Source organism: Schistocerca serialis, chromosome 2, assembly GCF_023864345.2.
Source record: "Schistocerca serialis cubense isolate TAMUIC-IGC-003099 chromosome 2, iqSchSeri2.2, whole genome shotgun sequence".
In the NCBI taxonomy this organism is placed as follows: domain Eukaryota; kingdom Metazoa; phylum Arthropoda; class Insecta; order Orthoptera; family Acrididae; genus Schistocerca; species Schistocerca serialis.
In genome coordinates this window covers 958,605,305-958,625,363 of record NC_064639.1, presented here as the reverse complement: position 1 = coordinate 958,625,363, position 20,059 = coordinate 958,605,305, and the positions used below count along the sequence as shown (strand labels likewise).

General features: G+C 42.0%; 2 protein-coding genes across 2 annotated transcripts in view; one reads left to right on the top strand and one right to left on the bottom strand.

The window, feature by feature from the left end:
- The window catches only part of LOC126458343 (adenylyl cyclase 78C-like), a 788,789-nt gene that overhangs the window by 487,805 nt on the left and 280,925 nt on the right, over positions 1–20,059 (top strand). The window lies entirely within an intron of this gene.
- Positions 785–18,087, bottom strand: LOC126458345 (uncharacterized). Its single transcript, XM_050095311.1, has 3 exons — positions 17,931–18,087; positions 6,848–7,012; positions 785–1,518 (listed from the first exon to the last, which is right to left on the bottom strand). Exons 1-3 carry the CDS (start codon positions 17,977–17,979, stop codon positions 1,163–1,165), a joined length of 570 nt encoding a protein of 189 aa, XP_049951268.1. The 5' UTR covers positions 17,980–18,087; the 3' UTR covers positions 785–1,162.

Below are 20,059 nucleotides of genomic sequence, written 5' to 3'. Positions count from 1 at the left end.
GAGGAGGAATGGATCTATTGTTCCGTCCCACACCGGGAAGATAAATCTGTAGAAGACTGTGTAAAGTGTTTGTGATGTTTGTGTTTGGTACATGATCAGGATACAGGGACTGAGGAACATGACTGGAAGACGTACAGTTGTTAAAACTATGGATGATAGCCTCAATGTGGTTGTAAGTTTATCATTATTAAAATCAAATTGCGATATCTCAACATTACTTTTAGTAGTAAAACAATACTCTTATAACTACAGATATTACCTTTATTTCTCGAACACATGCTGAAAATGCTGTAAACAGCTTTCTTTTAGCAAATACTGCCAACTACTATGAACATGTAGAAACGAAAACAAATAATGAACTAGAAGCACGTGGTGTAATGTATATGCTGCAGTCAGACAAAGCGGGTTTAGCTTATTCCCTGAGCTACAGAAAAATTAAATTTGGATGTTGCATTTATGCCACATAGGTTCTGAGAACGATAACAGAAACCGAAACTAGCTGTACTGAGTAAACTTGTAAATTTCGATATAAAAAGCAACAGCTAAGCCTACTATGAAATTTCTCGGTGTAAACTCATTTCTGTATCAGGTCAAAAAAGGATGAATGTCATTAGCGACCGCAATGTATTACCAATATTTCGATTCCTTGCTCTCGAGTATTGTCTTTTAAAAATTGATATGTTTTGCAGTGGGTTGTAGGGTGTGGGAGAGAGATAAACAGCAATGCTTCTGTAATCAGAGGGAAAAGAAAAACAATCTCTGCTGTTAAGCAGAAGTGACATAATTATGAGTCTTACACGAGAATATTTTATTATTAATATTTACATTGAAGCAGCACAGTTCTATGGCACTTCACTCTACCAAAAAAAAAAAAGAATTGGTCATCGGTGGCAGTTAAAATATATCAGTCTTATGCCTAAATAGAAAACAATACTATTTTAATATTTTTATTCCCCTGCTTTGCTGGAGATATCGTATACTAATTGTGTGTCTCGTTACACTTAAGCAGAGCTTAAAGAATATTGGCTTAGCATTATTATAATTTATAAGCACTCTTAAACTCAGGCTGGCAAATTAGTTTCTTGGCGGGTATCAGTGCATAACTGGTACCTAGCATAGTCCGAAACTGCAGTAATGGTAACGATCCCACTGCCACAGTGTCTTAGCCGTCACTAAAGGCGATGCCGAGGGCTATGCCAGCCACATTCGTTGACTCCTCGACAGCGGAGTACGCCGTGAGGACCCTGCTGTTGTACCAAGGGTAGAAACCTGTGCTACCGAAGATGATGCTGAAGGTGTAGCTGTAGCCATTGATTGAAGTCACGTACTCTGCGACTGGGATAGCTGCGGCGTTTTCAGTTGTCACGGCGATACGCAGCTCCTGGCCGAAGTGGACGCTGCCGTTGAACGATCCTGAGCCTACTAGAACAGTGACCTCGTCTTCTGCATCGGAGGCCAGTTGTGTCTGGTACACCAGGACCTGCAAGTTCTCTGCATATGTCCCGCCTGGCCAAAGACCTGCAGCACAAAACAAACGATGGAGTATTGATATTTTTAAAAAAATGGGACTATTTTGCTGTGTAAAGTACACTGCTTGACAATTGGTAAAGAACCACTGACACTTGCTTAGGAACAATTGACCCTTGGTAGGGAACAACTGACACTTGTTAAGGAACAACTGACACTTGCTAAGAAACAACTGAAACTTGTTAAGGAACAACTGACAATTGTGAAGGAACAACTGACACTTGTTAAGGAACAACTGGTACTTGCTAAGGAACAACTGATACATGCTAAGGAACAACTGATACATGCTAAGGAACAACTGAAACTTGTTAAGGAACAACTGGCTCTTGCTAAGGAACTACTGATACTTGCTAAGGAACAACTGATACGTGCTAAGGAACAACTGGCACTTGTTAAGGAACAACTGACACTTGTTAAGGAACAACAGACACTTGCTAAGAAACAGCTGACACTTGCTAAGAAACAGCTGACACTTGTTAAGGAACAACTCACACTTGTTAAGAAACAACTGACACTTGTTGAGTAGCAACCGACATTTGTGTTAAGGAACAACAGACACCCGTTAAGGAACAACTGATCCTAAGTAGCAGCTGACATGAGCAATTGACACTTGTTATGGAACAACTGACACTTGCTAAGGAACAACTAACACTTGTTAAGGAACCGCTGGAACTTGGTAAGGAACTCCCATCCAGTAGAGGGTGGGACAGGCTAACTGCAGCAAAACCTGTGGACGAACGTTTTGTGTACATTCGACAGTTCATGCAGTACAGTATCTGGCCAATGCTATAATGGAACCGATTAGTGCTACATTCCGTGTGGTATGGCAGCATGTCTGCAAGACATCATTTGAGTGCCTACGATCGTCGACAAGCAGTTGGACGGCTCAGAGCTGGTGAAAGTGTCACTACAGTGGCCACAGCAATGGGTGTGTACAAAAGCGTCATCTCGCAAATGAAGAAACACCGCTGTAGGTGAAAATGCCATGCAAAAGAATGCTGATAGTCGCTGATCGACCGCCTCACCGCTAGCGGATCGACAGGTAGCCTTAGTGGCGAAAATAAGCAGAGATCTCACACCTAGACAGATCGTAGCAGATCTTACAACCGCTACCAGTACACGTGTCTACGCCACAACCATTTCGTAGCGATTAAATCAGGCTTGACTGTATGCTCAGAAGCTCGTTACATGCATCCCACTTCAGCCACGCCATTGTTGAGAAAGAGTCTGTTCGTGTAGTGTTCATGTTGTTTAGAATCAGAAACAGTGGTGCAGAATGATATTTTCCAACGAATCCCATTTCACTGTGGCGAGTGATACTGGTCACCAGTTAGTATGAAGAGAGAAGGGAACACCTTACATACCACAGACTAATCATGAAAATCATCGGTATGGCCTAGGCGTTATGGTGTGGGTAGGCATTAGGCACAGTGGCGTACTCAGCTGCATATCTTAGCGCGAGGTACCGTAGTAGTATTCTGGGTCATGTCCGTCTGTTAGGAGAGAGGTAACTCCTAACTTTCTATTTATCGACGAAAACGCCAGCCTACATAGGACCGCTGGGGGGTCAGACACACTGGATAGTGAAGATATTAAAGGCATCGAATGGCCTGCATACTCTCCAGACCTAAACCCTAGGTACCATGCCAGGGATGCTCTTGGCGTACGTTTTTCGCTATGAACAGTGTAAGAATTAAAACTGCTTTGAGAGGGGAGTAGGACAATATCCCTTAAGGACTCCTCAAAAATTGCCAACATTAACAATAGGTGAAAATGTGCATTAGTGCACGAGGAGGACATATTCCTTATGGAGAGTCCGATGTCAACCTTAGTGTTGGGATTTGAACCCGCATCGAACATGAAAGTTATTTATATCTCTCATTCTACTTTCTCATGTGGTGATATCTGTACTATATGTCGTTATAAATATATCACTCCACATCTATTACGTATGTACTGTGGTTCACGCCATCCATCATTGCCTGTGATTATTCCTGTCCAAAAACAAGTTTGTTCCTTAGCAAGTGTCAAGCAGTATATATTGATGGTGCTTCAACATCGCATCTTCAAGGGCGCGAAATCTACAGGGAAAATTTCCGCGTTTCATAAGGATTGTTTACGGAATGTGTCAACAAAAGTCTTCTGCTTTTTCCTGCCCATATCCCGTGTCTTCACAGGATCGGCATTTTAATCTGGATTTGGCAGTGTAGGTGACAAAAAATGGCTCTGAGCACTATGGGACTTAACAGCTGAGGTTATCAGTCCCCTAGAACTTAGAACTACTTAAACTTAACTAACCTAAGGACATCACACACATCCATGCCCGAGGCAGGATTCGAACCTGCGACCGTAGGGGTCGGGCGGTTCCAGACTGAAGCGCCTAGAACCGCTCGGCCACTCCGTCCGGCTGTGGATGCCCACCTGTCGGCACCCCTTCAGTCTTGGGTCGGAATGTGTTCCACACCTTTCTGTGTGTTGTATTGTCCCCTGTGGAAGTGTGAGAAAGTTTCCGAAGCTTTTGTGAATCGTGTACCTGAGGCGGGCCATGATAACCAGCCCAGAATTCACCTAGTCGGATGAAAACGCCTGAAAACCACAACCAGGCTGGCCGGCACTCCGGCCCTAATCGCTAATCCGCCATGTGGATGCGATCCGGAATCGTCATGGCTCCCCGCATCCCGGAATCTGTATGCTAACTCGCTTCCGGACGGGTCTAGAGTGTAATGCGTAATAATTCATCCGGTTTGTTACTGTTTCTTCATAAAATCAGCATGCCCTCTGCCTACCCACTTTTCAGGGAATCTCTGATTCACATGTTGAAGAACCCTCAGCCCAAAGTAAGGTGGGTCTCCATCAGCTTGGAATCACATCTGTTAACGAATGAAGTGCTTGCCGGGATTGGTTACCCAACAATCTAAGTACCGGTAAATGTGTTCCACTGTCAGAGGTATCAGAGAAATTTCCGCTTACAACTTTCGACGCGGTCGTTCCTGGAGCACGGTCCCTTACCTCACGTAGATATATTCTCCCTCCTCCATTATCCCTGAAGGTTTGTATCATCACCGCAAAATCGTCCTGTTCTGTGCCCCTTCAAAGAAATTCTTCCTTATACTTTTACAAAATTACCTTTAAATAATTTATTTCTTATTGTTTTACTTAGGTTCACATCAAGCTTGGTTCGGCATTTGTGTCATTTTCAAGTGTTTCTCTTGAAATTACATTTATATTTCATTTTATTCTACGTCTGTGTAACAGCACTATTCGAATTTCATCTTATATTTACGTCTAGATGGAGTGACGTCCACAAAACATCTAGGAACGTAATTTTTTATTTACTACGTTGTTAATATAGGCACGTATTTACCTTCTGTAGAAATTTCGATTGCTTTTTATTTTTCTTTAGAGTTGTCAAATGTCAGATCGTTCCATTGACGCATTATTTTTCCAAGTAAATTACATCATAGGCAATCAGAGATATTTTTTGCCAGAGATATTTTGCGTTGTGTAGACGTACGATCTTAAAGTTGTCAATTGTACTTTGTTATCATGCTGTGTTGATTCCTTTTCTTTTTCTCGTATATTATTAAAGTTTTCCGTATAATTTTTATGTTTGAGGTCCATTTATTCATTTAAAATGTCATCCGGATATATACTTGTGTATGTACAAATTTCTAGTTATTCCAGATTCTTCATGGTTTGACCTTTTGATATCCTATTTAGAATTTTCAAACCGTTTTCGATTGTGTTCACTCTAAGGTTTTTATTTCTCAAGTGTAGGTAAAAACTTGAAAATTCTACATAGAATAGCAAAATCCCGAAGCATGAACATTTTGGAAGAGCTAGAAATTTACACACACACAAACGACATTTTAAACGAACAAATGGACCTCAAACAAATAAATTATCTGTAAAACTTTAATAACATAGTAGAAAAACTAAAGTAATGCACGCAAAACGGCAAAATATCTTGGGCACAAAATATCTATGACTACCTAAGATATAATTTACTTGTAAACATAATGCATCAATGCAACGTCTGTCATTTGATAACTTTCAAAAAAATAAAACGAAATTTCTATAGAAGGTAAATTCGTGGTCTTCATTAGCAATGTAGTAAATAAAAGAAATTGCATTCCGAGATGTTTTATGGACGTCAGTCCACATAGACGTAACCATAATAGAACATAGAAACCTCGTAGTACTGTTACATAAACGTAAAATAAAATGATATTTAAATGTGCTTTCAACAGGAACACTTGGAAATTACTCAAATGACGAAACAAAATTGTCTGAACCTACGTGTGGGAGTCGCCAGAAGAACATCTGTGAATGCACAGTGATGCGCAGTATTATTCTTTGGCGACGAGCGCACGGACAATCTGGTTTATTCTTTGATTTTTATGACTATTCTTTGATTGGTGATTGAGCTTAAACAAAAAATCATTGCCTGACTACTTTGTTTTATCTCTTTAGCAGGCAGAGATAAGCTGTAGTTGGCTAAATATGTAAAAACAACAACAAGGAATAAACTATTTGCACCTAAGTTTCAAAAGTATAAAGAAGATGTCACATTATGACATTATGCAAGCTGCGGGCCATGCTGAGAAGAAGAAAACTTCAAAGGGAAATTCTACTCTAAAGTATTTACAGATAAATGACGTTGATGGGTAACAAATCACACACATACTCGTATTTCAAAAGGAGTTTTATTCAAGTTTTAGCTGAGCTGGGGTACCTGTCACCATAAAACAGCCTTGGGGCTTTTCTGAACAACAGCGTATCCACATTGGGACTCAACAGCTCTGCTCAACTGAAAGTTTATCATTAAGCTTCAGGCTGTCTCTGTATTTACTCCCTCCCACCTCTCTCTCTCTCTCTCTCTCTCTCTCTCTCTCTCTCTCTCTCTCTCTCACTCACACACACATACACAAACACACACACACACACACACACACACACATACATGGGCAGACGAGATTTCGACGGATAATACTGCCCCTTTTTACATTTCCAACACAATTTCTTGTGACAGCAGTGGTTGAAAATACCGCTTCAGATGGAAGGTTCTTCTTATTTAAAGCACTACAGGTTTCGGGCTCTTAAATTCCCATCATCAGGTGTTATAACTATGTGCTGTGGCCCAAGCGCACAAAGTTATGACTTCTGATGATCGGTATATAAGAGCCCGAAACCGGTCGTATTTTCAGTAAAAAGAACCTTACAACTGAAGCGATATTTTCAACCTGTGCTATAGTGCTCAGTTTCGGATGTTCCTCCGACAGGATTGTTTGTTCGTGTGAGGGTTTAAGTCGCCACATACCTCCAGAGTTGAAGTTGAAGACCTGCGACGGTAGGATGACAGCGGTGAGTTTAACAGGCGCCGCGAAGTGCCACGACTCGTTGTGAGGCCCCGAAGTGGAGCTGTAGAGCAGGTCGAACGACTTTGGATCGTGCACGGCGATCTCATGCAGAGGGTAAAATTCCGCTGCAAAACGAAACGTAAACCCAGCGTGAGGCACAATTTAGTTCTGCCCAGTTCAAAATAAGTCAGTGACGTCAACCACATGTACACTACAGGGTCATTTTTTCCGTGTACAAACGCTAGGGCTTGATCAATGAGAGAATGTGAAACCAAAAAGGTCTAACGAACTTTTGTCCGGAAATGCAAGGTTTCCATGCTAGAGACCATTTTTTCATTCATACCTTATCGCAGAGACTGCGTTCTAATACGCGCTGTACCATGCAGCCGCAGTTACAGTGTCCATGGTTTCCTCCTAGAGGCTGGTACTGTTCCCCTCATATGTCATTCACTAGCGCCCTCTCTTGCCATAGTCATCGCTAATGTTTAGTCCGATTCACTTCTCTTGCCGACTCACCTTGTAGTGGACATGATACAGCATTGTATACAATGGTTCCGTACTCGAATCGAGAGCTTGCCGACAAGGTGTTTACTTACGGAAATGCAAATGTCAACGGGCGGCGGGCAGCAAGATTGTATCAGGAGACGTATCTCCGCCTACAACAATCACAGCATTCATTGTTGGCAACAGTCTTTCGCCGTTTGTCTGAGACAGGGTTGTTTCAAGAAGTAGGAAATCACGAAGGACATACACGAAATCTTCGGACACTAGACTTGGAGGAAAATGTGATTATTACTGTGGAAGGCGACCGCCGTGGCAGTTGACCCGCCAGCACAGTGTAAGCCAGACGATCGTGTGGAACGTTCTTCACGACAACTGTTACTACACTCACCACTTACAGCGCGAACAGGGCTTACAACTGTCAGGCTTTCTACATCGGGAGCAGTTTTGTCACTGGTTTGTTCATCAGGCAATCACGATTCCTGATTTGTGTCATTCATCCTATTCGCAGATGAGGCTGCTTTTATGTGGAGTGGTATCTTCAACTTTCATATCGTTCATCTCTGCGTCTGTTTATGTACGAGAATCCCCATGGTATGGTGATAGCGAATCATCATCATCGGTGCAGCCGGAATTTGTAGGTCGGGATAATTGGCAACGTATTTTGGGACCAGTCTTCCTTCCACGTCGCTTGCTCGTTCACCAGATCTCAGCCAGTACGATTTCTGGTTATGGTGCCATCTCAAAAGTATTATGTATGCAGAGCCCATTCCACATGTGGAGACACTGGGCCATACTGCCTTTGACGCTGTTCAGATGAGCCTGGCTGATGTGAACGTGTGTGACAGAACATGCCACGGTCCGTACACGCCTTGAGGCACATGGAAGCCATTTTCAACACATACTGTAACTGTGGCAGCATTGTACAACGCTTATTAGACCGCAGTAACAATGTATGATTGAATAAATGGTCTCTAGCATGGAACCCATGCATTTCCGGACGTAAGTTCATCAGACCTTTGTTGTTCCGTATCCTCTCATCGATCAATCCCTGTAGTTTATATACGGTGGAAAAAATCACCTTGAACACGGGAATGAGTAGCAGGTATTTTGTAAACAGGCTAAGCCACGTGAGACCTTAGTTTCTTCCGTTATATACAACGTTCAAATGAGTTACGGGAATCCAGCCGGGTGATGTCGTCGACAGCCACCGATATTCTGACAGGATCACACCTTGCCATTTTCAAGGTAAAACAGCTGTAAGTAAGCGCTATGCAAGGGAATTTAGTACCTCGGGTTTCAGAGAAACTCTGGGAAGATACACAACCACACACACACACACACACACACACACACACACACACATACACACTGTAAACACTGGCGCCCTCACAAACCAAAGATGACGCACATCAGAAATTACGGATAGTGAAATTAATAATCAACAGGTCAGGGAGCATAAACTCGGACCTTCTGTTTTCTGACGAGGGAGAGAGCAGTATTCCAAGCACAATTTGAGCGGAAACCACCATCTCTGTTTGTAAGGTTACTTGCTAATTTAATTTCAACAGCTTCCTTAACAATACTACGCACTACCTGGAAGTGCATGCCAGATTCTCCGTGTTGTTATACTCCACAGGATGACCAGTGCCAAGACAATGTTCTACGGTGGTAGATTTGCTCGGCTGTTGTAAGCGTGTGTGTGCTCAGTACACCGGTCCTCCACAGTCCCGATATTCTGACCAATACATGACATGCCACATCTGCAAGGAATACGCTAGACACACGGCTTACGCAAATCAAGATCATCCTCTACGGAACCTAAAAGGATCCTGATCTGAGATGGTGGAATCCACCTCTCTTATGCTCCGTCACCTGTTGATTGTCAATTTCACCATCGATACCTTCCAACGTCGGTCATCTATGGTTCGTGATGGCGCTAGTGTTTACAGTGGTTGCGAGTGTTATCTTTCCGGATTTTCTCGGAGAAACCGAGGTTTTAAATTCCCTTACACATCTCTCACTTGTTGCAGTTCTGCCCTGAAAACTTCAGGGAGTGTTCCTGTCGAAATATCGGCTGTTGTCGACGACATCACCCAGATGCATTCCTGTAAGTTATTTGTACACGATGAGTCACCGCTTGAAAATTCAAAAGAAGCTCAAATACAAAAGAACTACTGAGCTTGAACGATTTGTTTTTCATTGAATATTGCTGACAATAATAGAGTACATTCCTACATTCTCAGTTGTTCTGATCAATGGGGCAGTGAGTGCTGGGTGTCGAGCCACTCTCAGAGATTCTTCGTCAGGTAAGCTCTTCTTCAGCTCCTAAGTCAACATCCTAACTTTTCTTCAGTGACGAGTTCCATAAAGTTGTACGTTTCACTTCGGTGGAATTCCCCAGAATATGCCGTTGTCCTGTGTTTGATGGTGGTTATTACTTCAATATTTTTATCAGGGTGGTAAGATACGTCTTCAGTGGTCACATCTTGTTTCGCAAGGAGAGTCAACTCCACTTTTTATCGCTTCAAATCATTATCCTACTTACTTGCAAGTCACGATTTCACGTAATCTATTTTGGCTACTCTCTGAGGTATATTCCCATCCATGTTGATAATTACCTTGTATTTCATCTCTTTCCTAAACACCGAAATTTTTCTTTCACACAAACTGACGAAATATATGAACCCCATGGAGAGTGACTAGTAAAAGCCATAACAAGACAATTAAACGATACCCTGTTGGAAAGGACAAGGATCCGTACGTTCGTCATTTATGGACAGCACTTTCAGCTGTATGGCATCTCAATAAATGCCCAAATTTAAGAACAAGCAGCCTAGAAAAAGACGTTTGGAAACGAAGCTGAGGTAGGACTTTTCAAGATTAAATTAGGACGGGAGAAATTAAGAGAGTAGGAATGGGAGAAAAAACCATGTGTTGCTATAGCGGAGAAATTATTATCGTGATTTGGTCACTTGAGCGGGTTTTCGGAGATCAGGCTGCCACAAATAATTTGGTTCTATGTAGGAAGATATGAGTTAGCCCGAGGAAAAGGTGGGTGAGGGAAAAATAATCTCTCTGATCAAAAGTATCCAGACAGAGGACATTATAGTGGGCTGTGTCCAGCGCCCTAATGAGAGCTCCAATTCTCCGTAGACACTTTCAGTGAGACGACATGAATGTTTATTGAGGAATGACAGCCAGTTCCTCCACAAGAGCGGAAACCAGAGAATGGTTCAAATGGCTCTGAGCACTATGGGACTTAACAGCTGAGGTCATCAGTCCCCTAGAACTTAGAACTTCTGAAACCTAACTAACCTAAGACCATCACACACATCCATGCCCGGGCAGGATTCGATCCTGCGACCGTAGTGGTCGCGCGATTCCAGACTGAAGCGCCTAGAACCGCTCGGCCACACCGGCCGGCAACAAGTCTTACCTCAAAGTAAATAAATGACTGTATTTTTTTTGTCATCAGTCTACTGACTGGTTTGATGCGGCCCGCCACGAATTCCTTTCCTGTGCTAACCTCTTCATCTCAGAGTAGCACTTGCAACCTACGTCCTCAATTATTTGCTTGACGTATTACAATCTCTGTCTTCCTCTACAGCTCCCTCTAGTACCATGGAAGTCAATCCCTCATGTCTTAGCAGATGTCCTATCATCCTGTCCCTTCTCCTTATCAGTGTTTTCCACATATTCCTTTCCTCTCCGATTCTGCGTAGAACCTCCTCATTCCTTACCTTATCAGTCCATCTAATTTTCAACATTCGTCTATAGCACCACATCTCAAATGCTTCGATTCTGTTCCGGTTTTCCCACAGTCCATGTTTCACTACCATACAATGCTGTACTCCAGACGTACATCCTCAGAAATTTCTTCCTCAAATTAAGGCCGGTATTTGATATTAGTAGACTTCTCTTGGCCAGAAATGCCTTTTTTGCCATAGCGAGTCTGCTTTTGATGTCCTCCTTGCTCCGTCCGTCATTGGTTATTTTAGTGCCTAGGTAGCAGAATTCCTTAACTTCTTTGATTCGTGACCATCAATCCTGATGTTAAGTTTCTCGCTGTTCTCATTTCTACTACTTCTCATTACCTTCGTCTTTCTCCGATTTACTCTCAAACCATACTGTGTACTCATTAGACTGTTCATTCCGTTCAGCAGATCATTTAATTCTTCTTCACTTTCACTCAGGATAGCAATGTCCTCAGCGAATCGTATCATTGATATCCTTTCACCTAGTATTTTAAGTCCACTCCTGAACCTTTCTTTTATTTCCATCATTGCTTCCTCGATGTACAGATTGAAGAGTAGGGGCGAAAGGCTACAGCCTTGTCTTACACCCTTCTTAATACGAGCATTTCGTTCTTGATCGTCCACTCTTATTATTCCCTCTTGGTTGTTGTACATATTGTATATGACCCATCTCTCCCTATAGCTTACCCCTACTTTTTTCAGAATCTCGAACAGCTTGCACCATTTTATATTGTCGAACGCTTTTTCCAGGTCAACAAATCCTATGAAAGTGTCTTGATTCTTCTTTAGCCTTGCTTCCATTATTAGCCGTAACGTCAGAATTGCCTCTCTCGTCCCTTTACTTTTCCTAAAGCCAAACTGATCGTCACCTAGCGCATTCTCAATTCTCTTTTCCATTCTTCTGTATGTTATTCTTGTAAGCAACTTCGATGCATGAGCTGTTAAGCTGATTGTGCGATAATTCTCGCACTTGTCAGCTCTTGCCGTCTTCGGAATTGTGTGGATGATGCTTTTCCGAAAGTCAGATGGTATATCGCCAGACTCATATATTCTACACACCAACGTGAATAGTCGTTTTCTTGCCACTTCCCCCAATGATTTTAGAAATTCTGATCGAATGTTATCTATCCCTTCTGCCTTATTTGACCGTAAGTCCTCCAAAGCTCTTTTAAATTCCGATTCTAATATTGGATCCCCTATCTCTTCTAAATCGACTCCTGTTTCTTCTTCTATCACATCAGACAAATCTTCACGCTCATAGAGGCTTTCAATGTATTCTTTCCACCTATCTGCTCTCTCCTCTGCATTTAACAGTGGAATGCCCGTTGCACTCTTAATGTTACCACCGTTGCTTTTAGTGTCACCAAAGGTTGTTTTGACTTTCCTGTATGCTGAGTCTGTCCTTCCGACAATCATATCTTTTTCGATGTCTTCACATTTTTCCTGCAGCCATTTCGTCTTAGCTTCCCTGCACTTCCTATTTACTTCATTCCTCAGCGACTTGTATTTCTGTATTCCTGATTTTCCCGGAACATATTTGTACTTCCTCCTTTCATCAATCAAATGAAGTATTTCTTCTGTTACCAATGGTTTCTTCGCAGCTACCTTCTTTGTACCTATGTTTTCCTTCCCAACCTCTGTGATGGCCCTTTTTAGAGATGTCCATTCCTCTTCAACTGTACTGCCTACTGCGCTATTCCTTATTGCTGTATCTATAGCGTTAGAGAACTTCAAACGTATCTCGTCATTCCTTAGTACTTCCGTATCCCACTTCTTTGCGTATTGATTCTTCCTGACTAATGTCTGGAACTTCAGCTTACTCTTCATCACTACTACATTGTGATCTGAGTCCATATCTGCTCCTGGGTACGCCTTACCATCCAGTATCTGATTTCGGAATCTCTGCCTGACCATGAAGTAATATAATTGAAATCTTCCCTTATCTCCCGGCCTTTTCCAAGTATACCTCCTCCTCTTGTGATTCTTGAACAGGGTATTCGCTATTACTAGCCGAAATTTGTTACAGAACTCAATTAGTCTTTCTCCTCTTTCATTCCTTGTCCCAAGCCCATATTCTCCTGTAACCTTTTCTTCTACTCCTTCCCCTACAACTGCATTCCAGTCGCCCATGACTATTAGATTTTCGTCCCCCTTTACATACTGCATTACCCTTTCAATATCCTCATACACTTTCTCTATCTGTTCATCTTCAGCTTGCGACGTCGGCATGTATACCTGAACTATCGTTGTCGGTGTTGGTCTGGTGTCGATTCTGATTAGAACAATCCGGTCACTGAACTGTTCACAGTAACACACCCTCTGCCCTACCTTCCTATTCATAACGAATCCTACGCCTGTTATACCATTTTTTGCTGCTGTTGATATTACCCGATACTCATCTGACCAGAAATCCTTGTCTTCCTTCCACTTCACTTCACTGACCCCTACTATATCTAGATTGAGCCTTTGTATTTCCCTTTTCAGATTTTCTAGTTTTCCCTACCACGTTCAAGCTTCTGACATTCCACGCCCTGACTCGTAGAACGTTATCCTTTCGTTGATTATTCAATCTTTTTCTCATGGTAACCTCCCCCTTGGAAATGCAAAAAATTCTGCCTGCCAGACGCAAAACTCAAAGTCTGAGTCCCTGGCGCAAATTCGCCCATGTGGGCTCAGAGCCATACCGACGGCAGTACTTGAATTGGAATGATCAGGTGCGACAGACAGATAGGCTCAATCACTGCACGTGTGGTGAGGTATGTCATGTGGTGACGTCACATTATCAGCACTAGCCATCCACTTTTGAGGTACTTCACGACATTTGCGACCCCATGTGTCTTATATTAAATTACGTGTCTCAGTGCCATCTAAGTCGTTTAGGAGGTTTTTTAATCGTTAATAAGAACCACCGTGTATACTCCTGAATACTGCTACAATATTATGTACAGTTCTGTAAGCTGTTGTATGTCGCTAACATGCAAAAGTCTGTTTTATATCTTAGATCTGAAGATGGCTAAATTGTTAGCCGAAGCTAGTAATCAATTCAAATAAAGAAGAATTTGTGTGCGATCTTGACTTCACGAGCTTTCAGTCGTTAACATAAATAAAAAATGCACAAGAAACTTTAATATATCGCCATGCGTAATAGATATTAGGCTCTTAACCATGGTTGCAGCAGAAAATGTGCAAATGTAATATATGGAATAAAAAAAGTCACCAGTCGGATTAGGTAGTAGTCAAAACTCTTTACCTAGTTTTGAACCCTTATAAATGGGCCTTCTTCAGAAGTCTTATTACCAAGAAATAAGTAGATACAGATAAAAACAACGCCCGGCGAAACCAGAGAAGATGGCGGTGTTGGACGCTAGGGTCTGGAGCGAAGTCGACGTTCTAACATAGTCCAAAGATATTCCACTTAGTGCAGGGTGGACTCCGGGAAGGCCAGTTTATCTAAGGAATGTTACAAACCATTTCCTCATAGCTGCAGCTTTACGATAGGCTGCAATGTCGCGCTGATACAGCCAACGTCTCCGGGCTGCTTACAGTACACAATGCTCAAAAATGTGGTCATATCCTTCGGCCTTTAGCGTTTTCTTAAACTCCATAAGGGGCCTACAACCTAAACACGGAAACAGCCCCATACGGTAGCGCCACTTCCTCGGTAGTTCAGTGTTGCCACTACACGTTCTCGGGCATCCGTCAAACCCAAACGCTTCCATCGTATTACCTCAAGGTACAACGTGTTGTATCGCTCTGAATCACTCGTTTCCAGCTATCCATTGTCTAGGACCGTCGCTCTTTACACCGCCTCTAATCTCGTTCAACACTGACAACAGAAATGTGTGGCCTACGAGGAGCCTCTCGACCGCTGTATTCTTTTCAGCTCCCTACGCACAGTCCTTGTACTACCTGGACTGGTGGTAGGTCTTTAGAACTCACGAATGATTCCTTTCGTTGACTTCATAAGATTTTCTTACAATCGCCCTCCGAAATGCTCTGGGACTGCTGTCTGTCAGTACACGAGGTCTGTCTAGTCTCGGTACAGCTGTATCTATTTCTTCACGTTTCCACTTCACAGTCACATCGCAGACTTGAAATGTCTCTGATGAACTTGTTACTCAGCTGACATCAAATGACAAGTCAAAGTTCGAAATCACTGAACTCTCCTGATCAACCCGTTCTGCTGTCACTGCTTCTCCACTGACTACATAATATACTCCCCGCCTCTGCGGGTCCGCCTTCCGTGAAATCTAGTGGTCCATTCCGCATTACATTGGGGTGTCCAGATCATTTTTCAGATAGTTTAGCTTCTATGGCAGGAAAAGCGAGTGGTAAAAGAAGAAACTGTGGCACTTACTGTGAAAAATGGCTTTTGATTGTATAAAAAAGGAATCAAGAGTACGACAGGGTGGAGATCTCTTCTGAACAACACGTTGCAAGGCATCCCAGATGCTCATGTCTGGAGAGTTTGGTGACCAGCGGAAGTGTTTAAACTCGGAAGAGTGTTCCTGGAGCCCCTCTGGAGCAATTCTGGACGTGCGGGGTATCGCATTGTCCTGCTGGAATTGCCCAAATCCGTCGGAATGCACATGGACATGAATGGATGCGAGTGATCAGACAGGATACGTACGTACGTCCCACTTATCAGAGTCGTATCTAGACGTATCAGGGTTCAAATTGCACAAGCCCCACACCATTACAGATCCTCCATCACCTTGAACAGTCCTCTTCTTACATGCAGGCTCCATGGATTCGTCAGTTTATCTCCATATCGGTACACGTCCATCCCCTCGATACAATTTGAAACGCGACTCGTCCGACGAGTCAAGATGTTTCCAGCCATCAGCTGTCCAATGTCGCTGTTGACGGGCCCAGGCGAGGCGTAAAGCTTTGTGTCGTGCGGTCATCAATGGTACACAAGTGTGCCTTCGGCTCTTAAAGTCTATGTCGATGATGTTTTGTTGAATGGTTCGCACGCTGACACTTGTTAATCGCCCTGCAATGAAATCTGCAGCAATTTGCAGAAGGGTTGCACTTGCGATTCTCTTCAGTCGTCGTTAGTCCCGTTCTTGGTTCAAATGGCTCTGAGCACTATGGGACTCAACTGCTGAGGTCATTAGTCCCCTAGAACTTAGAACTAGTTAAACCTAACTAACCTAAGGACATCACAAACATCCATGCCCGAGGCAGGATTCGAACCTGCGATCGTAGCGGTCTTGCGGTTCCAGACTGCAGCGCCTTTAACTTCACGGCCACTTCGGCCGGCCAGTCCCGTTCTTACAGGGTCTTTTTCCGGCCGCAGCGATGTTGGAGATTTGATGTTTTACCGGATTCCTGATATTCACGGTACACTCGTGAAATGGTCGTACGGGAAAAATCCCCAATTCACCGTTACCTCGGAGATTCTGCATGCCATCGCTCGTGCGCCGAATATAACACCAACTTCAAACTCACTTAAATCTTGATAACCTGCCATTGTAGCAGCAGTAACCGATCTAAAAACTGCGCCAGACACTTGTTGTCTTATATAGGCGTTGCCGACTGCAGCGCCGTATTCTGCCTGTTTACATATCTCTTTATTTGAATAAGCATGCCTATACCAGTTTCTTTGGCGCTTCTATACCTCATAGATATTTTCACCTTTTTATTTAATTCTGGATCCATATCCTGAAATTCAAAAACTTTCAAAATTTTAAAAGCGTTAAAATTACGTGTGTTGACATGGCATGTAAATTTACCTGTAGAAACTGATGGGTTACGTTTTTAGCCGAAACACTCAGTTCTGAAGATGGTTTGATGGAACCGAAACCAGTCACAATTTTACAGATACATGCAATCCAGATGGTCGATATAAAACACATTATGTCAGTTTTTGCAACCTCAAATTCCTTGTAGGATTAGTTGAATGAAATGATCAGGGTCGTGAAAAGATATTATACGATGACATTAATAAAAGTTTAATACTCTTATTTTATATACGGTACTGCAATGGTGGTTGGTCGGCTTAGTTTAGATGATGCTGCGTGAATTAGATTACAAAATGAGACACTGGAAGTGGTAGACGGGTTTACCTTTTTGGTCAGCAAAATAACTTACGGCGGAAAAAGTAAAACACATGTGAAACGGACATTTCCAAAGCAACAGAAAAGCGAACTGCAGTAAACCCGAATATTACTGTATTTGTTATTGCGTCTGTTCATAACGCATTTGTGTGGAGTCTAAGGTTGCGTTTTATGAAGATGAAATACTGACAGTAGCAATAGAGACAAGGTGAAAATAGAAACTTTTGAAATTTGATATTACGAAAGAATGTTGAAGATTAAATGAGTCAATCGAGTCACTAACAAAGAGGTATTGAATCGAATTTGAGAAAGTGATGTTTTGTTGCACAATTTGACAAAACTAAAAAATGATTCGATAGGACACAGCCAGAGGCAACAAGATATACTTAATCTGTAAGTGGAGGAAGGTGTCTACGGTGGAGGAGAGGGGGGGGGGGGGGTTGGTGAGATAGTGAGGGAGACCAAAAGTTGACTACAGCAAGCAGCTTCAAGTGGATGTAGGATGTAGTAGTCATCCACAAAGTTTGCAAAAGGGCCGGGAGAACTGTGTGGTGACGAAATACCCCGACACATACCTGAGCGTCGTAAGCTTTTGATTTTTTCTTTTTTGAAGTTATCCAGAGATGAAGAGCCTTGAACAGGGTAGACTAGCGTGGAGATACGTATCAAAAAAGTCTCCGGACTGAAGACAACACCCAGAATTAACGGATCACTTTGCTTACCAAAGCACGTAGCTAGCAGCATCAGAAGGGAGATGGACCGCCGGTACATGCTGGCTGCTGCTCAGAGGACGCCGACGAAATACAACGTTTTGTCACTTCGTTGTTTCTTATATAGGTCGTGAGACACAGCCATTCAGGCACGAGTTAGCTTCTAATATCCCAACCTGGAAAACATCGCAGCCTTACCGGTTGCGTGTTCATAGCGGGGCGTGTAGTATCCGCTGAGGTAGCTATTCTGCATTCTCAGCGACAGGTGTGCGTCCTGGTGTCGTTAGCACCAAGATGGTATTCAGACGGCAGCTGCAGCATTCAGTAACATCCGGCACACGTGCGGAGCACTTCCGTTCTATCCTGTCGCTATTGTTTCACCCACGTATCAGGAGGTACAAAATAAGAAACACCGTTCAACTTAGGATTCATTCATTGCGACTATACTTTCTTATATTACATTATGTAGTAGCGGAAAAGATCTATCTTTTATTACTATTATTATTATTATTATTATTATTATTGCTATTCATAGATCTCCAGTACAAGTAAAATACAATCATGACAAAAAGTAGAATATTTTCTTGTAGGGACAAGCAGTACAGAAATAGGGTTTACAATAAAGAATGTAAGAAGTAATTCTAAATGAACGAAGCATATTAAGTAGATTATTCACGGGAAAAATATGTTTTATAGCTATTAACACAAGAATTGCCCAATATTCTGAGTGAATGTAATGGACCAACAGATGAGGGAACAAATTAGTACATCCTTCTGATACAGAAGTAGTCAGAGAAGCAATAAAACTTTTAGAGAATTGTAGAGCTAGAGAAATTGGAGGCAGTCCTGCGAAATTATTAAAATCTGATACCGATAAATTACATGAAATATTAAAAAAACCTTTTCGAAAACTGTTTGATTGTTGAGGTTGTACCTAGTAATTGGAAAAGAGGATACATTTCAATAAAACATAAAAAAGGGGGGAAAATATGAGTGCATAAATTGTAGAGGTATAAAAGTTACAGTTACCATACGCAGATTTTAGAAGAGTTTTTAAACGTTTCTTAGAACAAGAATTTAAATAAATGGATGCAAAAGAACAAGAAGGGTTTAGAGTTGGTAGATCAAAAATAAATCTTATTGTTTTGCTAGTGACAATAATTCTTTGAGGCAGCCATTAGACAGTCTGGGTAAGCCTTAGAAGCAGTTAGATAAAACAAAAGATAATAAAATCAATCCAAAAGTTATACAGAACTCTAAATCAAAAACTAAACTTGGCAAATTAGTATCAAGCAAATGAATATCAATTGAAGATACAAAAGAAATTCTTCAGAGAAGCTGCATTTCCGCTACACTGCATAAAATACGCACAGAACAAATTCTACATTACTGCAAGGAAATATATACAAATACGGTGAGCCCAGTAAATGATTATACAGTGTATTTATTACAGTTTGCAGACAACCACCTCATTTCATCCCGAGACTTTGTGATACAGAGTAATTAATAGAAGTAGCATCATATAGGGTTTCAAATGTTTGTGACTGGACTGTGGATTTGTTGATAGGGAGGTAGCAGTATGTTGGATAGAGAGTCATCAGCATACGCGGAAGTAAATTCAGGTAAGTTCAAGGGAAATCTGTTGGGCACCATGCTGCTCTTTGTATATAAGTGACCTGTCAGACAACAATAACCTCTGCCTTTTCGTTTATGCTGACGTTATCTGTAATTAAGTACTGTTTGAAAGAAACTTCACAAATATTCAGACAGAGCTTGATAAGATTTTATTGGCACAAGGGTTAGCATCTCACTTTAAATGTGTAAAATTATCATGCACTTCACAACTCGAAAGAACGGAGTGTTCTACAACTGCAGTATCAATGAGTCACAATTGGAATCAGCGATCTCACACAAACAGCTGGATATAACAGTTTGTGGGGATGTAAAATTATCCCATAGGCTTAGTCATACAACAAGCCAATAGCGATTTCACTTGACTGGCAATATACTGGGAAAGTACAATTAGTTTACGAAGGGAATTGTTTATAAAATACTCGTGTGACTCGTCCCAGGATATTGATAAAGTGTGTGAGACCACACCAAATAAGGGCATCAAGTACAGTAACAGGTTTGTCGTAGAG